Raw genomic sequence first — 19,819 nt, forward strand, 5'->3', positions numbered from 1 at the left:
CGAGTAAGAGTAGCAGTTGGTACTAATGGGGTACAATTTTAAGATTGGATTAAAAATGTATAATCATGAGGATGGTTAAAGATGTTATTCTTTTAAACTAGTTTAGAACACATTACCGCTCCTCTCGCCTCGAATGTGATGCTATTTCTTTATGTAGAGTTATTTTAAATACACCAACAACCTCGCAGGATCCTATTACTAACTCATAAACAATATCAATTTATTCTCCTTATTTTCGAAATTCATCAGATTTTTGATGAATTATTTTCAGGCAAAAATAAAAAATATATAAACTTGCGCCTTTTTTGCTATATTATGTGATGTGTTAATGCGTTTTCGGTTAAATCTATATTGTGATTAAATTAAAAAATTTTGAAGCATAAAATGTAGAAATATTTTTATTTTTATATGATAATGTTTTCACTTCGATCAAATTGGAGATTTATTTTAAAAAGGGTAAAAATAGAGCATGCATGAAGATATTAATGAATGTAGATGAAACGAATGTACACAGAAATGAAATCGTGTTATTTGGCATTCCATTGTTTCTTCCTACCCTTGTGAAAGACAGGCGTAATGTTTATAGGCAGGCGTACAATAATATTGCGCAACCAAAATCTGATGAGTTTTAATAAGTCATAGATACAAAAGTTATTATTTATGATGTAACTAAGTAATACGGTTGTTGATGTATTGAAAATAACTATATCTTGAATCGAGCACCAACAACTTACCATGTGTACACAAGCACCCAGCATCGACGTCGCTATGCTACTGGCGCTCGCTAGACTAATGTGGGGTGCTCTCGGCGCCGGTAAAGAACCTATCATAACAGATCTCGCGGTCGATAAACCGATTCGTAGAATAACAATAACAAAATGTTTCCTTATCAGTTCACTCGCTTACCAATAAAAAATATTTCCAGGTATCTCCAAGGAGATATTGTATTAGGTTTGTTGTACTGTACATGCTATAATTTCTAGACATCAATAGTCTATGAGAGACCGCTGCTGAATTTTATTAAGACATCAATAGTACGTGATCCTCTGATAAATTTTATACAAAATAGGGGTTTGTCATAATCTCCACGCTTAGTAAAAGGGTTGGAGATCGTAGTTTAAGAAGATAAGGTACGACCGATCTCAAACCAAAGTTGTGGCATTTATGACATTTACCTCTTAACTTTAGCTTTAGCTATTTTTGTCAAAAACCGGAATCGATACAGAATTTTGAATTAAGATGAATTTGAATATTTTTTTTAAATACATTAATTTGACTACGTGACTAAAAGAGACTAGAGACCAGAATTCTCAGATAAACCTCATCCTTTTAAACTACGAAATTCTAACCCGCTGGAGAAGCGTGGAGAATAGGTATGGCACACCCATCTTTTGTAGAGGAGGCATATAGTCCAGTAGTGGACTATATGCGTGTGCTATGTTGTCCTCTTAGGGACTCTTGATAATAAAATGCTATTATAATCAATTGGTAAAGTATAGGGGGTGAACCTATTGCCTTATAAGTATATAGCGGCATACCGTAATGTGCACCTCTGCCTACTCCTTAGAGGATAAAAGGCGTGACATTGTATGTATACTAATAGGATTCTACGCTAACAAACTATTTTATAGCTTAACATTAGCAATAGCCATTACAGTGTAAACGACCTAAACTGGTCAGTGCTGACGCGAGCGCAATATTTACAATTATACAAGTACATAAAACATATACATATACGTATGTGTATATGTGTATACTATCTACGTCTATGTATGTATCGATCGGCTGAGCGCTACACAAAAACTCTCTCAACGTGTTAACGAATGAATTTAATATAAATTTATTATTAATACTGCGATATGGGTTCCGCAATATTATTTTAAATCGTATTTCTTATTATGTTTTTGTAACATTTTTCTTATACTTTTATAAATGTGACTGAATATATTAATCGTGGTTATTCTGTTTAAATAACAAGAATTCTACACTCCACACAAACTCGATATTAAGCCTCATTTAATGAAACTTTTTTGTAAAAAATGAAATCCTTTGACAGTTGAATATTAACTTATTTTTTCACCATTGCATTGCTTCAATTAGGCTGAATTAGAAATGACGAAACCAGTATTCAAAGACAAAAGTAATAATAGTAACACTCAAGATGACAATAGTGCAGATAATATTGGAAATGTATCTACATCTACGCCCCATCAAAATAATACAGCAAAAGGTACAACAACAAAGATTTTTAGCAGCAAGAGATTCAAAATCACCATCCAAAATTAAAGTATAGATATTTGATCACCATGACATCACTCCAAAATGAAAAAAGCTCCAAGTACCGCGTTATTAAAACCTATCAAAATTTACGAATAGGCAGCAATCATTTTTATTAGCCTTCATCTAATCGTAACTACGTATATATCGATGCATAAAATCAGGATATTTTAATTCAGCGGAACCTTAATAATTATTACAAAAAAGCGCTCGAGCAAAAAATGAAGAGTCTAACAAACATTGCTCGGCCATGTTCATGACATAAGCGAGGCTGTATATAAGCTAGGTCGAGGGACCAGGAGGCACAGAGCAACATGGCCCGTCTAGCAGTCCTCACTCTAGCCTTCGGGCTCTTCGCAATTACTTACGCCGCACCAGGTACCTATACTCATACTTTTGTTTTGATTTTTATACCTATGTACTAAGGAAAACTAGAGGAATTTACAATTCCTTATAATGTTGTGACGTCAATGGAAGCTGCTTCGTCTAAGGACTAGATGCAAAATATTAAGCAGCAATTCAATTTAAAGTTCAGTTCAGCCAATTAGGTAATATTAATTATTTTATACTTTTTGTAATATTTTTGCTTTAACTTGTGTCGTTCGATGTTTCAGGTGGATATGGTGGCGGTAGCCAAGGAGGTGGTGGCTACGGCGGCGGCGGCGGCGGTGGTGGCGGCGGTGGCTTCGGAGGTGGTCTTGGCGGCGGCGGTGGCCATGGAGGAAGCGGTGGTCTTGGCGGCGGCGGTGGCCACGGAGGAAGCGGTGGTGGTCTTGGAGGCGGCTTCGGCGGTGGCCATGGAGGCGGCGGCGGCGGCGGTCTCGGAGGTGGTAGTGGACACGGCGGCCATGGTGGACACGGAGGCAGTGGTGGACTCGGTGGAGGACACGGCGGCGGCAACGGCGGTGGTTTCGGCGGCGGACTAGGCGGTGGTAGCGGCGGTGGTCACGGCGGACACGGTGGCGGCGGACACGGTGGCCACAGCGGCGGAGGCTACGGTGGTTCTGGTGCCATTGCCAGCGCCAACGCGAACGCCCACGCCAGCGCTGGAGGTGGTGGCGGCCACAAAGGAGGATACGGGTAAGATTACTATCAATATTATACCATTTAAATAAATTAACACTATAGTAACGATGTTAATTCCTGATAACATCTAAATGCTGCCATGAAATAATCTTTAGATTTACATTTTAAACATTTCAATGTGTATTTTTTTCTTCATCCCAACACAAAGTACATTGTTGCAGCACGTTAAAGCAAAAAAGTGTAGAATCATTGACTGCATTATTAACTTTATTTTGTTTTGTTTTGTTACAGACGCTGAACCGATGCATGAATATCGTTAAGAACAAGAAAAATTCAAAAGCTCAATGTGATAAAACAAATAGATTACTTTTCGCCATACGTAAATATGTATAAATGCAATCCAAATAAACATTATTGTTTTTTATAAAACTACTGCCTTTTAATATCCTTACTTGAACCTTAAGCATTTCGAAATTACAAGAAACTCGCTTGTGACTTGAAATGAGCTCGATATATCTTTTAGTGTATAGTGGATACAATATTCTCAGTAGCAACAAAGATTACCTACGCTTAAGAGAACATCTTAACTTAAGTACAATTGAAACCTATAAACGGTTTAGCTGCTTCATTGTTGTGTGTATTGAATTTGTATCTTATTTTAATAGCTGTAGTTTTTCAATTGCGTAAAAAGCTCTACTTAAAAATATCACAAATGGGTTAGGTATTTCAAATTCTCACGTAACTCTTACCAGACGAAACACATTGTCATAACGTCATCACTTCATGCTGGTATTCCATGACAGGTTAGTACTTCCCTCTCTTTATACCTACTTATGAATGAACATCATTCACCAGGACACCTTAACGCCTATTACATGGGTCTTTACGTTTACATGGGACTTATAACACAAATGGTGAAAAGTGGGTGTACATTGTACAGTGGCATTACGTGCCGTAATGTGCACCTCTGCCTACCGCTTCCGGAGTAAAAGACTTAAAGGCGATAGTACAATTTATTCTTTTAAATCAGGTGTATAATCAAACCTTCCTTCTCCATGCGAGAAGAGGCTTTGGTTAGCAGTGGCCATAAATAAGCTGTTGATGCTGATGATGTGTATAATTAAGTAGTAAACTTACGCAAATGATAATAAATCAACTAGCAGTTTGTAACCCTCCCTTGCTTCACATGAATATAACCAACTTACACTACTTATTTTCCGATTTTCTCATTGACTTGTCTTCCCTAGGAAACTTTTCCTCCCAAAAACATTACTTTTGTAAGAATTATGGTGAGACATACACACTAAAATCTAAAATCACGGTTTACTCACGTAAATATGTAGTATATAGAAAAGCTTTAAAAGAGTTGGCTACGCACGCTGCTCATGATAAAGAGTCGCTCCGTGACTCGAAACTATTAGAGTTCTTCTCCATATACATATCTACGTGAGCCGTGTTTCATTAAAAAAAATACTGGTATTAGTATAGCTGTAGCTTTTCAGTTGTCATACACCAGACTGAAAATTACACACACCTCTGATTTATCCAACCTTTAAAACAAGTAAGTACAAAGTTCTTATACAGCTCCACGTCTGGATAGGATGACAGAGATTATCAGACTTGGGTTGGTTTCAAACTAAAAACTTAGGTTGTTTCCAACTAGTCTAATCTAACTTTTATCGAAATGTCAAAAGCGATACTTTTCTATGAATTTTTCGGAGATCGCAACTTATGACGTCATACAAATTTTGCGTCAAATAACGTTCTTATTTCTCAAAAAAATGCTAGAAAAATTTAATAAATAAGTAAATTATGTCGCATAAATGAATGAAAGTACGATTATTTTGGGACATTATATTGTATTGAAAAATCAAAATAATTTATTTTTGACCTAGGTAACTACCCAATTCCGGGTGCCAGTGTTCTGTCTCACTCACACGTACGTGGGTATGAGGATGCAAGTAAAGTATCATCCGCTAAGATTACAAATAAATTAAGTAAATATTTTATTTATGTATTATTGTTTCTAATATCATTAACAGATAAAAGTAATGCAACTAACTAACATCGTCTGCAGCCTTAAAAAAACACTACACTAACTATAAATATTAGAACTAACGGAATATTTATAATTCTAATACTGATAATAAAACCAAATATATACACTGCATGTACCTAGTAACAAAAAGATAAACAAAATATAATAACACACCTATTATTACTAAATGACTCAACCAAGACAAGTATTGATTGGAACAACCTTGAAATCCTTTTGTGTTGCTTCGAATCAGGTAACGATTAGATGAACAATAATATTATTGTGCAAACTTGATATAAACATTATTAAATTCATATTCAGAACTAGGAAGAAACTAGGAAGACAATCAATAGTACTATTTAAACACAAAATTTAACTTCTTCAGCAGGATCATTTCTAGAACTAATTAAAAATAACAGCAGCATTACAATACAAATGAGAACTTAGGACTACAGTATTAAAATTCAAAATTAACTAAAACCTTTTAAATAAGCGAAACGAGAACATTCATTCAAATTAATTACATTGAGAATTTAAGCAAAAACTTAGATGCTAAAGAGATTGTCCAATATGAGGTAATTTGTAACAGACTCAATAGATCAGTAGGAAAAACTGATCCAAAAAAATGTGGAAAATCGGAAAGTGAATGAGTATTTAAGGACCAACTGGAGTATAAGTGATCATAGTCAAGAGTGTGGTTACAAGACCAACGCAGTATCAGATACATTTAACAAAGAAGAAGAAAATTTGATACAATCTACCATGAAGAAAATAACACTAGTAGTTCTTGCACTCGTCGTGTTGGCAGTATGTGTGCACGCAGCGCCCAGCGGTAAGAATCTTTCAGTTTTTATGAATAAAATTATGATTCTCTTTTGGTTTTAAACTACCCTTTTCGCATTAGTATAACATTTTTAATTTTTAGTAAAAACTATAATTTCTGTACTTATAACTGTGTCTCTGCAAAAAATTTTACGTTTTCCATCATAGTACATTTTGCTCTTTTTGGACTAAATATTATATTCTATTGACATTTAATGCTTGCTATGCCTATGTTTTCGGAATACGCTCTGATATGATGTTTAGTTGACTATTTTACTAAAGCTATATTTCACAAACAGATTTCAGAATAACAGTGTGTATTTAATATTAATTAACTATTTTGTAGGAGGTAAAGGAGGTGACGGTGGCCACGGTGGCAAGGGAGGAGATGACGGCAAGGGTGGCAAGGGTGGAGATGACGGCAAAGGTGGCAAGGGCGGTGACAAGAAAGGCGGCGGTGGTGACAGCTCTGACAGCAGCAGCAGTGAGAGCAAAGAGGATGGCGGCAAGGGTGGCAAAGGTGGAGATGGAAAAGGAAAGGGTGGTGGCGGTGGTGGCAAGGGAAATGATGGCGGCAAGGGAAATGATGGTGGTAAAGGCAAAGACGATGGAAAAGGCAAAGGAGGCAAAGACGATGGTAAACATGATGGCAAGGAGTATGGCAAGGGCTACGGGTGGAAACGATAAAGTTAGAAACATGGATATTGTTACCAGTAGTCAGTTTTAGCTTAGAATGTGTAATTAGATTTATTTAAAAATGTTGTGTTTAGTTGTCTAATAAAAATGGCTTTATTTATTAAAATTTTGTTTGTTTTTTATCTCTTTTGAGGAAATAATTAAACCTAAAATTGTAAACAAATATAAGGATGTACCGGCGCCAAATCATTTCCTAGAACATATTTACGTATACATAATTATGTAAGTGTGTATAAAAAATATTCAAACATAAAGAAACACACTGATCCACATTAACAACTTGATCCAGTTAAATATTAATAGTCACGGAAACTCGTGATCATAGTTTTTATTAACATAGTTGTTGTCATTACCTTTTGTTAAAAAAGGGCAAATTTATCAGCCCAATAATACGTCACACATTGTAAAAAAAATATCTCCTACCGCTCTGCGTAAAATGAGAGGAAATCATCCAATGATTTCTCCCGCTTTACGTGAGGCGAGAGGAGTGTCAGACTCTTACTGACTAAAAACTACCCCGTTCCTTCTCCTGCTTTGAGCCGGAGACCCGGTAACCTTTTACGTTATCCGCAGACTAATAGCTTGATGATGATTAAAATGATGTTGTGTTAAAACTAACATTAAATAAACCACAATTATACAACTGTAAGCATCCTGGAAATGTCAAGAAGTGTTATATGGTACTAGATCATAATGACCATAATATTGTATGCGCATAGTTAACTTGCTCACGTTCCAGTAATCGACCGAGATGAAGTAATAAATATTGAATGAGTACAAACTAATCGCTTCATGTTATTACTTAGATGCATAGAAATTATTACCTATAACATATGAATAAAGATTAACTGCCGCGCTCGGAGTAATTTAAACCATTCTTTTTTATATCTTAAACCATTCTTTAGTGACGATTTTGTATCGAAAACAATTGCTAAGGACTGGGTTAAGTAACCATTAAATGAATCTGAGTACGGCGCGAACGGCGGTTAGTACCATACACATGGAAAATTCTTAGGACTACAATCTCTTTTGTGAGGAAAAATCATCACTCCTCCTGCTTTGGGTGATGCGAGAGGCAGTGTCAGACTTCTTACTAACTAAAAACCACCCTGTTCCAACTCCTGTTTCTAACTGGAGCCCTGATAAGACGTGAGGTGTTGCGTGCAACAGCAAGAGTTTAGTCCTTTTTTGAGAGGAGAAAATTATCCAATGACTTCTTGAGCGCCTTGAGCGAGGCGAGAGGGAGTGTCAGACTCTTACTGACTAAAAACCACCCCGTTCCTGCGCCTGGTTTACGAGCCGGAGCCCAGGTAAACCGCTAGGCAGTCCGCAGCTCCGGGGATTGCCTTTTCAATACCATTCCGTTATACAAAACCAGAAACCAATTAAAAGATAAAAAACCGTACTACCGTTCGTCTGCGCGGTTTTCACAAACAATGACTTTGCAAACACAACAACAATTACTGTGTGATTCACAGATCGTTGTTCCGAGTTCTGGGGTGATGTACATGCATGTGAAAATCCCTATTTGTACGTTTAAAATATATAAAAAAACACATAATTATTATTAGAACTTATGACGGGATATTTACCATGTTTATTCATTTTGATGAGTTTCATCTCATCAAGTGAGATCATGGCGCTTGCAACAGTGCCGAAATATCGGAAACTTATCAAAATGAATAAACATGGTAAATATCCCGTCATAAGTTCTAATAATAATAGTGTTAGTGACCATGTCAGTTTAAAAACTATTATAACACATAATTATATTCAACAACTAACTAGCCTTTTCCTTATATCCTATTGCTTCGCTTATATTAGTGTTATTACTGAGTACAATCTAGGTATAGGCGGGAATAGACGTAAGCTAGTATCTATCTGTATAGGTGGAAGTAAAAAAAAAAGTAAACGATAGCCTAGTATTCCACGCGCACCACTTGAGGAAGGGAAGCAGCCTCCCAGGGCCGCTAACTTGGCGGGACGTGCCTCAAACATAGCGACAGGTCGAAGTCTGCTGTGTGGTGATTCCGCGAGGCTAACCCATGGTAGGGTCTCAGCCAGTGGAGAAACACCGCAGTGGTTTTAAGTAAGAGTCCGGCAATAAGTAATTTTCTTTCTTAAAATAGAATCATAAAACTACAAACAACAACAAAAAATGCGACCTTAAACATTTAATAGGTAACTAAGGAAAATACAAAGTCAATTGACTTATGTATGAATTATAACTAAATATATTTTTAACCTATGTCCTTTATATTTTCAAGGAGAAACAATGTTATTAGTAAATCATTTCTGACTTTTAGTGACTAATTGCTGCTCACCACTCAGTAGGTAGATGTGTGAAGCATCATCTTAGATCCACAAATAAAACAATAAGTACCTATTTATCTATATTTATAAAAAGGAAAAATATGAGTGTTAGTATGCTTGCACAAAAGGCTCTGATACTAATCGACTGACTTAAAAAAAAATCTCCATTAGAGATCTATCTTCCAAGGAGTAACATAGACAAATTTTTAATCGACTTCAAAAAAGAAAGAGGTTTAGTTAGATCTCGCATTGGGATAAACCGCTTATGATGGAGTTATAGCGAGCATACAATTTTTTAGACTTTTTTTTTTGGAGGGGAAAATCATCCCATGGCTTTTGCCGTCTTGGGCGAGGCAACATGACCTGTGTGGACATTATAGAGGTTCTATGCATCTATTTACTATCTTTTAAAATCTATGCAAGCGAAGCCACTGACGGAAAACTAGTGTTTAAAATACTGGTAAATTAATATTATATAAACAGTCTTATTTTATTTGTAGCTGATTAAACACAAACTGGTTTGTGGCCCTGACCCATCTATGTATGTAAAAATCTTATAAATAATTCTCCGATCTAAGCCAACATAGGTATATCAGATAGCAACAATATCTAAGTAATCAAGTATATTTCCAACACGTGATGTTAGAGAAAAAAAATTGAAGAAAGCACAGTTGTTTGACGGGTTTGATTGAATAGCCCCTCTTCATGTTTCCGAGAGCAACGACTGGACTATTACTTCAGAGATATGTACAGTAAACACAAATTCTATGTTGGTTTGTTTGTATCTTACTCGTATAAAAGGACCAGCTGATGCCATTTTCTAAAATAAAAGTAGCTTAAGTTACCCCTTTGTACATCAGCTACCTGCCAATAGAAGTCCCGTCAAAATCCGTGTAGCCATTTCAGAGATTAGCCGGAACAAACAAGCAACAGACAAAAATTGTAAAAACAAAAAAATATATGTATCATATTACGTATATTAATATGCGTGTAGTAAAAAACGGTTATTTCAATATAACAAACAAACACTCCATTTGTTTGTTTATTTATCAATCATTTATTTATTAATCTGGACTAGATATTAATCTCGAACGAAGGTTTTCGAAGTTTCTTAAATTAGTGCAAGTGTACCTACTAACAATCTAAAGCCATCCATTTTTGTATGGATGGATAATCATCAAATGACTCCTCTCGGGCGGGAGGTAGTGTCAGACTCTTATTAAAAACCTTACTAGAAAACACACCATTTTTAATGCCCGAGTCACTATTTCCATAGGATACCAGTTAATGGTTTGAAACGCTGCAAGTTAAGACTATTGCTATCTTCCTAAATACTTATTTGGAAGTGAAGTTATTGATAAACAATCCGATCGAAGCCGGGTCCACAACCATATACCTACATTCACGCTCAGTTGATTCCGAAAGGTACAAACCAAACTCTTTTTATGATATCAAGTGATGATTGTTTACGAAAAAAAAAATGGCCAGGGAAAAAATCAAGCGAACGACCGAACAGTCAAGGTTAACGTTAATAACACTGAGTTCAAACCGGCTGCGAATGTGTTAAGTAATATTATTGATGTAACTAGTCGCTCGGAATACTCGATCGATTCGTTTGATTACGATGCTGATGGATCGTCGAAGTTATAGCCTGTTATATGACTCCTAGCGGGTTTACCGGGGCTCCGGTTCGAAAAGCAGGAGTAGGAACGGGGTGGTTTTTAGTCAGTAAGAGTCTGACACTCCCTCCCTCTCGCCTCACCTAAGGCAAGAGAAGTCATTGGATGATTTTCCACACTCAAAAAAAAAAGCCTGTTATATGACTACATCGAACTTATGTGCGCCTGGTAACTGGTACTTGGAAACAGACAAAGGAGATAGGTACATTCTTACTTTGCTAAACAATGATTCCGGGCTTAATGCAGTTATTTAGAATTTAAATTAGACTGCACGGTTGGCGTGGTGGCTGTGTAATTGGTTCGATTCTAGCACGGAGCAACTCTTTGTGTGATCCACAAATTGTTGTTCCGGGTCTGGGTGTCATGTGCATGTGAAATTGTATGTTTCTAAACTCACGCACGACGAACAAGACAACGTAGTAGTTTGGAACAACGTCTTTAAAAATAAATCTTAGCCTAACTTTATTATCAAAATCTACATGATATAAATAGTAATGAATCTTTATTCTATGTGGCATCTTCTTAACCCACACGCAGAATCGCTCAGAATCAGCTCTCCAAGAATCTATTCTAGCGGTATATTTTTTTATTCCACCATCAGGCCTGATGGTAAGCGATGATGTGGCCGACGATAATACAGCATTTTTTAAGGTATAATTCTCAAACAAAACTATGAATTAGTTTCCCAGGCTCACAACCACTTCAAGTACCCACAAATCAAGTAGACACACAGTTGACAGCTAAATTATGCCAATTTTCGCATCAGAATTGGGCAGCAAAACCCAAAAACTCCTTCCTCTGACATTTGTAAGGTCATTCAAACTGTGCATAATGGGCTCCTGTCCCCAAAGTCAAGGGCGATGGACAATCCGTCAAAACTGAATTAAACCGTCGCAGTGGCTTTGTGCGGTCATCACGGCGTGTCACCGAAATCATGACGTTTGGACAGACCGTGACATCCGATGGCATCAGCCATCCTGTGGCCCGCGACATATATACCATGTGTGGATGACCAAATGCATCACACTCGTTCGAAAATGGCGAAGGTAGCTACTGTGTTCGCTTTTATGGTGCTCCTGGCTGTTATTGTTGAAGGCAGAGGTGAGTTACATAACAGTAAACCTAAATTAGTATTTATTAAAATGTGGTTTAGTTGGTACAAAAACTGTTTTGACCGTGGTCAAAATAAAAAACCTTATGAAAGATCAGACACTTGTAAAAGACCAACTTTGACTTAAGGACATTGGCACTAGAAATACAAAAATGGAAATAAACTCCATCAAATATCTGCATATCTTCTTACGTTCTACAGATTGGAGATTCGACACAAAGCGAGTGAAGAGAGGCTATAACCCTGGTACGTACGGCAACAACAACAACAACAACAACGGTGGTACCTATGGGAGGAATGATGATCAGAACGACAACTTCAGCAGGGAGCGGCTCGGATGCAGTGAGGAGCTCGGAGGTGGCAGGTTAGTGGAAAGTGCCTTTTGTTTCCTGAAAGCGTGGCCATGAAATGTGACACCCACCTTACATGAGTTGTGTTATTGATCTTATGTAATATGTGTGAGAACACTGTGTTGCTGGTGAAAATGATCGAAAACTGAAAATCATAGTAATATTAAAAATGTGAAAGTTTTTTTATTTGGATGATTGGATGTTTGGGCGTCAATCACGCTGAAAGTACTGAAGGATTAAATGAAATTTGGTATACAGACAGGGTAGGAGCGGACTTCGGTGATAGGATAACACGCGCTTTTTAATCCACGAGCGAACCCACTAGCAGATGCTAGTACTCAATAATACTTTGCTAGACTCTGAAATAGCAGTTTAGCAGTGATGCTTGCAAACAGTTCACTCACAAAGTAGTCCAAAAGATCATTTTTGGCAGTTTATTGTTAGAAAATAATCTAGGAAGCTTAATTAGATTTTTCTACTCGTAGGTATTCAATGATAAAAACTAGTAAAACCGTAAAAAACAGCGAGCGTTCAAAAACTTTTAAATGCATTTTACAGACTGCAGAAAAAACGTAAATGATTTCCTCATATAACTTCTCTAGCACTTCAGAAATAAATAGTAGAGATTTGAGGAATTCTAGTTTCAAAAATAAAAAGTAACTCTTGGCAAAAGTAGCCAGTCGCTTACTAAATTGCATTGTTCAAATGAATCAGTTAACATTGAAAAATCAACCGTTACCAGTTGCAATACGTTTCATTTGACACATCTTGTTAACTAGCAATTAACACATCGATTTGTTTCAACTGCAAGGATCTTTCAGTATGTGGTCCAAGTAATAAGCGAATATAATGGTACCTATAATTTTACTTGTTCACAAAATTAATGTTGATAATTCTGTCACATTATTCTTTATTTGATTGTCTGGACTTTAAAAGAGACCGCTAAATCGGCGTTTCTTCTCAGACTAGTCTGATAGGCAATCTTCAGCCTCATCATTATTTTAGAGATGACGTGTAAAAGTGTTATCTTTTAACCAACTTGCAAATGTAAATACCATGAAAATTGACGCGTCAATGATTTTACTTATTATTATGTTTCTGTCAAAATAAGGTTCTTATCAAATGTCATCTTAGGAAACTGGTCCACCAAAAAAAAAAGTATAGGCAATCTAATTGCATTATAAATAAAATATAAAATTTTTTCAGCTACGGGAGTGGTAGCCACGAGTTGTCTTACAACAAAGATGGACGCCCGAAAGACAATCGCCGCCATCGCTCGTTCACCAAAGCGTCCGCCTCCGCGTCCGCCACCGCTACCTCCTTCAACGAGAACCACAAGGCAAACCTTTGAAATTAGAACGCTTTGAATTTAGAATGTACAAAATGAAACGTCAAGGCATAAGCAAAGAGTTTTTATCCTGTATTACTTTTTATTATCTTTTTTTAAATCTAAATTGTAAGGAAATTGGTTTTATTCCGACAAAGACTTTTATCTACTATTTTAGGTTTTAATCTAGGTTTGGAAATGGTTGACATTGATGTATCAGTTAGTTTGTAAGAAATGTAACAATACAAATAAATATAAACGTATTTATTTAAGTCAATTTTTGTTTATTTTTCGACAACATTTTATCTAAAGTTTATCTAAAGTTTAAAAATATTGGTCATTGAAATGTACATAAACCTGCGATACTGCTTGGAAAAAAAAGTTTGGAAATATGATGTCGGTTATATTAATGAATATAATAAGCATTGCACATTAAGAAATGTTTGGAAAAAATATACGATACAAGTAACGTTTCATTGTTTAAAAATTGTTGTGAATGTGACTTTTTATAAGTAACATAAAAATGGCACATTAGGAATTAGTTCCTGTGTCGTGAATGCATTTACAAAAATACAAATTCGCAGACACATCACATCCACCCGGAACAACTCTTTGTGGATCACACAATGAGTTGTTCCGTGCGGAAATCGAAGCCGCAGCACGTTTACACTTTACAGTCACTGTGCCAAACAGTCATAATAAATAATAAAATAAATAAAACTCCTAAACCTTCACAGAAACATATACACAATCATGCAGAAAGCCGCAATTTTGAACACCTGTCGTATTGTCAGAAAATTTGTGCAAGAGACCAACGAATAAATACCCCATGATGTTCACTTTGTTTAATTAAGCCCGTGAACTTCATATGATTAGCGAAATCATTATAGTTTCGAGAAAAAGGCAACGTCACGCCTTTTATCCCCAAAAGGGTAAGCAGAGGTGCGCATTACGGCACATAATATGCTGTAAGTCCCATGTAATAGGGGGTGAGCCCATTGCCATATACCGAGCACGTTTCCAGACTCCGTGCTACTACTGAGAAATTTTCAAAAAACCGAAAATAGCCCAGCAATACTTTTGCCCGACCCGGTCGGACTTACAACCACTCGGCCCGTGAGGAGTCTTAAAGTTCATATAATTAATGAAATTATTATAGTTTCGAGAAAAAGGGAATACCTTAAAAATAAATAATAATGTGTAATAATCGTATAAAGAAGCAATTAATACAATTTTAACCTTTACCTGTTTGGAAAATCCACGGATCTGATAAATATAATATTAAGTGATGAATCACAGATAAGATTCACAGACAGATAAGATCTTTCTCGAAAATTAATTTTTGTATTAATAGGTAATGTAAATGCCATTTTCTTCCTAGGTTTTAAAAAAACCAGAGACTAATAAAGTATGAGATTAAGATAAAACGATGAGGATTCTTAATTAATTCTGTGGCTTTAATTTTAATTAAGTTATTTATAAAAACATCATTCTTGTTAATGTTTTTGTTATTTATTTATTAGGGCAAAAAAAGGTGTGAAGGCTATAAAAAGGATCATAACAGCGAAAAGGAAATGTCGAGACTCCAAACTTGGAATAGTAGACCTATTATTTTTTCTACGACGTTTGGCCAATTATTATTCTGTGGTTTGGCCGCTAACTTACCTGTTGGTAAGTGATGATGTGGCCTACAATGGAGCACGTCTGGTCATAAGCAACCATTCACTCGGGTTTTGAAGACAACCATGTTATACCCTTCAGCAAATACAGATGTCAGGAAAGAATTCCACTCCCTAGCACTTCGTACAAGGAAACTTGAAGCGAAGCGCTTCGTACGAGTGGGTGGGATATCTATCATGAAGCATGAAGTATGAATGAACAATTTAAGCATGAGATAAGCATTTGACGTGATTGAGTAACAAACATTCACACAAACTCACAAATATTCGCATTTTACTTTAATCAGATTTTTAGTACACAATCGTCTATCGTATACAGTCCATTCCGTGACAGTTATTCTACTGTTAGGCCATTCTCTAAATAAGAGGATGTTGGGCAATTACTTGTCAATCGTAGTTGAGAAGGGATTCATCAGTGATCACTACTGCCTGGTACATAAATATTTTAAATATAATACATAATAAAGCCTTTTAAAGCCCCGAAGAGGAATGCAGAGGTCATCATAATAGCGATAAGGCTTTTTTGGGAGCAACCACCCAAGCCAGGATCGATAATAGATAAAACCATGAAAATACCGAAAAAATAGGAGTTTTCACATATTCCCTCAATTTTTTAGCGCGCCACCTCACTAAAATTGTATATTTTTTTATATCCAAAAAAATCAATAACAGTTGTGATTGCTACCAAATAGTCACATTTCCATCACTCATTTCATGCCAAAAGGGTAGGTAAAGTTACACATTTTCAATGTAACATCCAATTTTCCCCAGAACATACAGTTTGTGTCTGCACGGTTGGCGCAGTGATTGGGTAACCGACTACTCTGCAAGGGGTAGCGAGTGCGATTTCCGCAAGTGATACCTATTTATTTACTCATGATTTGTATCTGTGTACGACACTGGAGAAAATCTTCTTGTGAAGTCCTGTTTTTTGTTGTATATCAATCTTAATGTCATCCCAAATATCATGTTCGAAAAACCGGTAAACATTAACAATACTTGCTTAACACCTAACCTATTCGTTTTAAAGCAAATACCTACATCCATATTTGTTGTCTATCCATAGTCATAGTCGACTGATTAATTCAAAATGCGAAGTAAGATCCGTGTATAAAGCACACAAGTATAAGTGTCATCATACAAGTACTTAGACATTGTTTTTATACTTTGACAAACAAATTGTTTAAATAAGGACATAAAAAGAAGTAATAAACATTGTAATTTGCAAAAAATCAATCAGTTTATTTAATTCTAGACAAATAAATTAGTTAAAGATAGACATATACGTTATTGCTAGCCTCGTCGTCGTTAGGTTTTTGTAAACATTATCACAAAATGTTATATTATTATAAACTTAAATCTAAGGAATCTTACAATTGTACCTACTTATGTTAGTTTTAGATCTAAATATCCGTGAAGGGATTGCGGAGTTGTATGAATGTGTTATCTGAAACAAAACAAAACATTTACATCAAATAACTCAACTAAAATGATAAATTGTTCATTCATTTATCTATTCAAAGAATCTTTGTATTGTTAAGACTATATAGGCCAAATTGGTTTTTAATTTGAAAGAAAAATAGATTATATTTAAATCATATCAACCACGAAACGTCCACTGCTGAACATGGACCTCTCGTTTTACCTTCAGATCGAAAAGAATGTTTTAAATATACCTTAGTCCAAAAACATCAGCCGACAATCGTGCCACCGCCAGAACTGGAACTGGCAGTAGCTGAGGACTTGGAGAAGGATTGTGAGATCGGAATGCTGCCTCCGAAGCCGTGACCACCGTGTCCATTGTGACCATAGCCACCTCCACCGTAGCCGCCGCCATAGCCCCCGTGGGTGAAGTCGTAGCCGTGTCGCCTTACTCGCTCTCCTTTATAACAATTGAAATAATTTATTAATTAGTCTATTTTTACCGTAGTTCAAACATGGAACTGAATATATACAGATAAGAAACAAGAATGGATAATACATGAATATGTAGCGTTTGCCGCAAAGAATTAAAACAAAACATCTATCGTATATCAATTATGTGTAAACATTTGACTGACTTTTTTGGAAAGCGTACCTACTTTTACATGTTTATCTACAATTATGGTACTCGTAACAAAGAACTGACGAAAGGTGGGTATCAATATTAGTTAGTGAAATGGGTTTTAAAATTTCAGGACTTAAAATAAGTACTTATGTTAAAATTTTACTTTTCCTGCCACAAGTCCACAGGAAGAAATTTCAATAGGAATATGTGGTGCCTATGTACCTCAAATATATATATGTGTTATCCTTAATATTGTATATATGTACATAAATAGTAAATAAATAAAATAAAAATACTTTTATACAATATACCATAGAAATTACCTGGAGCGGCCAAACAGGAGATCACGAATACTACCAAAATTACAAGCGCTAATCTGACCATGTTGAAGCTTGTTGTTCCTCACAGAAGTAACTATGCCGATGGTCAGCCGTACATCATTTTATATAGGAGAGCCTAGCCATTGTTCAAAACCATCGAATCATCCTTGTTTGTGCGAAATCGGTAAAATTCTAGTCATACACTTTTTGTTAGAGGTAGGTGACAATGCTCAACTTTACGCACGATTAAAAATAATAAAATGTTGCGTTTTCCTGTTGGCACCTGAATTCTTTGATCGAAATAGAAGATAAATATACCGTAAGACAATATTTGAAACCCATGTCTCGCATGGATCCGTGTTTCGGCACACGAAGGGTGAAAGGAACTTTAATTTCAAATCCGGAGACACAAGAAGTACAGTATCTATATCAAAAATCTTTAAGTTTTGAAGTGCTCATGGTGGTGGTCTCTGCGGTATTCTTTAACATATGGGCGTTACGAAGGCAAGGAAATCCAAAACCTTAGATCACCAATTCATTCTTGATATTTCAATTAATTTGTTTTAAAATCATGATAATACCTGCATCAATTAAGATCTGTAATCTTCCAAGGAGATTTTCCTAGAAAAAATATTTATACCTACTTAATATAAATTAATACTTCGAACGTACAGATGGACGAAGACATATTTAATTATCGTTGTTATAAATGCGAATGTTTGTGAGTTTGTGTGTATGTTTGTTACTACAATCGCGTTAAAATGGCTAAAGGGATCAAGATGAAATTTGGAACAGGGGTAGATGATTTGGAATAATACATAGAATATACGAAGCGGGCGAAGAGCTATTATTATTATGGTTATAAAATGAAGTGCTCTATTAAAGATGTTCTTTCTTGTGTAGTTAGTTGTGCAGTGAATACCACTTAGATACACCATCAATAGTAATGTAATACACCATCCTCCTAATGGAATAAGTTGGTAAAGGAAACGGATTATTTTATTGAAAGCAATCGGCACCGGCCTTAGACACCTGCAATAACTCATTAAGAACTTAATCCATACTTTCTTAATCTTTCGCTGCAATGTTTCACAGAAGGCTTACCAAGCATTTGTATTTGCTAGTATAGCTGAAAACTCTGGTATGTGCTGCACCCTGAGGCTACACGTTACCTTACTTATAAAAACCATAAAAAAAGAAGAGGAACATTCAAGAATACTTAACTCTTATACTTTATTTATTTACCCAATTATAACAAAATCTGAAACTTTAACTTTAACAATACAATATTACGTAATCATTGCGAAAAATTCCCCTAATCTATTGTCGAAAACAATATATTACGCGAAGGTGAGCCACGCTAATCAATTCGACATTGCACGTGACGTAGGTGCATCTTTACGGATCACGTGTGAATAAGGGCGATTACACATGATATCATTTTTAATTGTACAACAAAGTCAAAGCATTTATTGCAATTAATCCTAAATTAGGCATTTTTGAAACGTAAACATCACGAACAACATCAATAGCCTGTAACAGGGCTTATTTTTATTTATTTATTGATTTACATCAGGCAACGAAGGCCCATATTAATACAATAATACTATACTAAAACATAAAATATGCAGGTTAATATATTATAGTCGCTACGCCATGCGCTTCGTAGAGTTGGCGTAGGCGTAATGACGTTGTAGTCGCTACGCTCCGTAGAAGTGGCGTAGGCGCTACGTAATGACGTTGTAGTCGCTACGCTCCGTAGAAGTGGCGTAGATGCTACGTAATAACGTTGTATTCGCTACGCTCCGTAGAGGTGGCGCAGGCGCTACGTAATAACGTTGTATTCGCTACGCTCCGTAGAAGTGGCGCAGATGCTACGTAATGACGTTGTAGTCGCTACGCTCCGTAGAAGTAGCGCAGGTGCTACGTAATAAAGTTGTAGTCGCTAGGCTCCGTAGATGTGGCGTAGGCGCTACGTAATGACATTGCAGTCACTACGCTCCGTAGAGGTTGCGTAGGCGCTACGTAATAACGTTGTATTCACTACGCTCCGTAGATGTGGCGTAGGCGCTACGTAATGACGTTGTAGTCGCTAGGCTCCATAGAGGTGACGTAGGCGCTACTCTCCGTAAAG

At 36.2% G+C, this 19,819-nt stretch overlaps 3 protein-coding genes and 1 long non-coding RNA gene across 4 annotated transcripts; 3 read left to right on the forward strand and 1 right to left on the reverse strand.

Moving 5' to 3' along the window:
* Positions 1 to 2,492: 2,492 nt before the first annotated feature.
* LOC118277569 (acanthoscurrin-2) lies at positions 2,493 to 3,732 on the forward strand. Its single transcript, XM_035596435.2, has 3 exons — positions 2,493 to 2,655; positions 2,892 to 3,357; positions 3,595 to 3,732. Exons 1-3 carry the CDS (start codon positions 2,592 to 2,594, stop codon positions 3,599 to 3,601), a joined length of 537 nt encoding a protein of 178 aa, XP_035452328.2. The 5' UTR covers positions 2,493 to 2,591; the 3' UTR covers positions 3,602 to 3,732.
* Positions 3,733 to 5,842: 2,110 nt separating this feature from the next.
* Positions 5,843 to 6,965, forward strand: LOC118276040 (uncharacterized). Its single transcript, XM_035594173.2, has 2 exons — positions 5,843 to 6,173; positions 6,510 to 6,965. Exons 1-2 carry the CDS (start codon positions 6,104 to 6,106, stop codon positions 6,848 to 6,850), a joined length of 411 nt encoding a protein of 136 aa, XP_035450066.2. The 5' UTR covers positions 5,843 to 6,103; the 3' UTR covers positions 6,851 to 6,965.
* Positions 6,966 to 11,803: 4,838 nt separating this feature from the next.
* Positions 11,804 to 13,916, forward strand: LOC118276081 (insoluble matrix shell protein 4). Its single transcript, XM_035594242.2, has 3 exons — positions 11,804 to 11,952; positions 12,164 to 12,326; positions 13,519 to 13,916. Exons 1-3 carry the CDS (start codon positions 11,814 to 11,816, stop codon positions 13,661 to 13,663), a joined length of 447 nt encoding a protein of 148 aa, XP_035450135.2. The 5' UTR covers positions 11,804 to 11,813; the 3' UTR covers positions 13,664 to 13,916.
* Positions 13,917 to 16,533: 2,617 nt separating this feature from the next.
* On the reverse strand, positions 16,534 to 17,824 carry LOC118277168 (uncharacterized). The gene is made up of 3 exons (XR_004783752.2): positions 17,689 to 17,824; positions 16,995 to 17,200; positions 16,534 to 16,765 (listed from the first exon to the last, which is right to left on the reverse strand). It is a non-coding gene; the product is annotated as an uncharacterized LOC118277168 (long non-coding RNA).
* Between the last annotated feature and the right edge of the window lie 1,995 nt (positions 17,825 to 19,819).

This window comes from Spodoptera frugiperda, chromosome 15, assembly GCF_023101765.2.
Source record: "Spodoptera frugiperda isolate SF20-4 chromosome 15, AGI-APGP_CSIRO_Sfru_2.0, whole genome shotgun sequence".
NCBI classification, from domain to species: Eukaryota; Metazoa; Arthropoda; class Insecta; order Lepidoptera; family Noctuidae; genus Spodoptera; species Spodoptera frugiperda.

Bases quoted from the DNA above. Each gene is read 5' to 3' on its own strand.
- LOC118277569 (XM_035596435.2), top strand. From the start codon at position 2,592: ATGGCCCGTCTAGCAGTCCTCACTCTAGCCTTCGGGCTCTTCGCAATT. The intron at 2,656-2,891 runs GTACCTATACTC...TCGATGTTTCAG, and splicing joins AATTACTTACGCCGCACCAG to GTGGATATGGTGGCGGTAGC.
- LOC118276040 (XM_035594173.2), top strand. From the start codon at position 6,104: ATGAAGAAAATAACACTAGTAGTTCTTGCACTCGTCGTGTTGGCAGTA. The intron at 6,174-6,509 runs GTAAGAATCTTT...ACTATTTTGTAG, and splicing joins TGTGCACGCAGCGCCCAGCG to GAGGTAAAGGAGGTGACGGT.
- LOC118276081 (XM_035594242.2), top strand. From the start codon at position 11,814: ATGGCATCAGCCATCCTGTGGCCCGCGACATATATACCATGTGTGGAT. The intron at 11,953-12,163 runs GTGAGTTACATA...TACGTTCTACAG, and splicing joins TGTTATTGTTGAAGGCAGAG to ATTGGAGATTCGACACAAAG. The intron at 12,327-13,518 runs GTTAGTGGAAAG...AAATTTTTTCAG, and splicing joins GAGGAGCTCGGAGGTGGCAG to CTACGGGAGTGGTAGCCACG.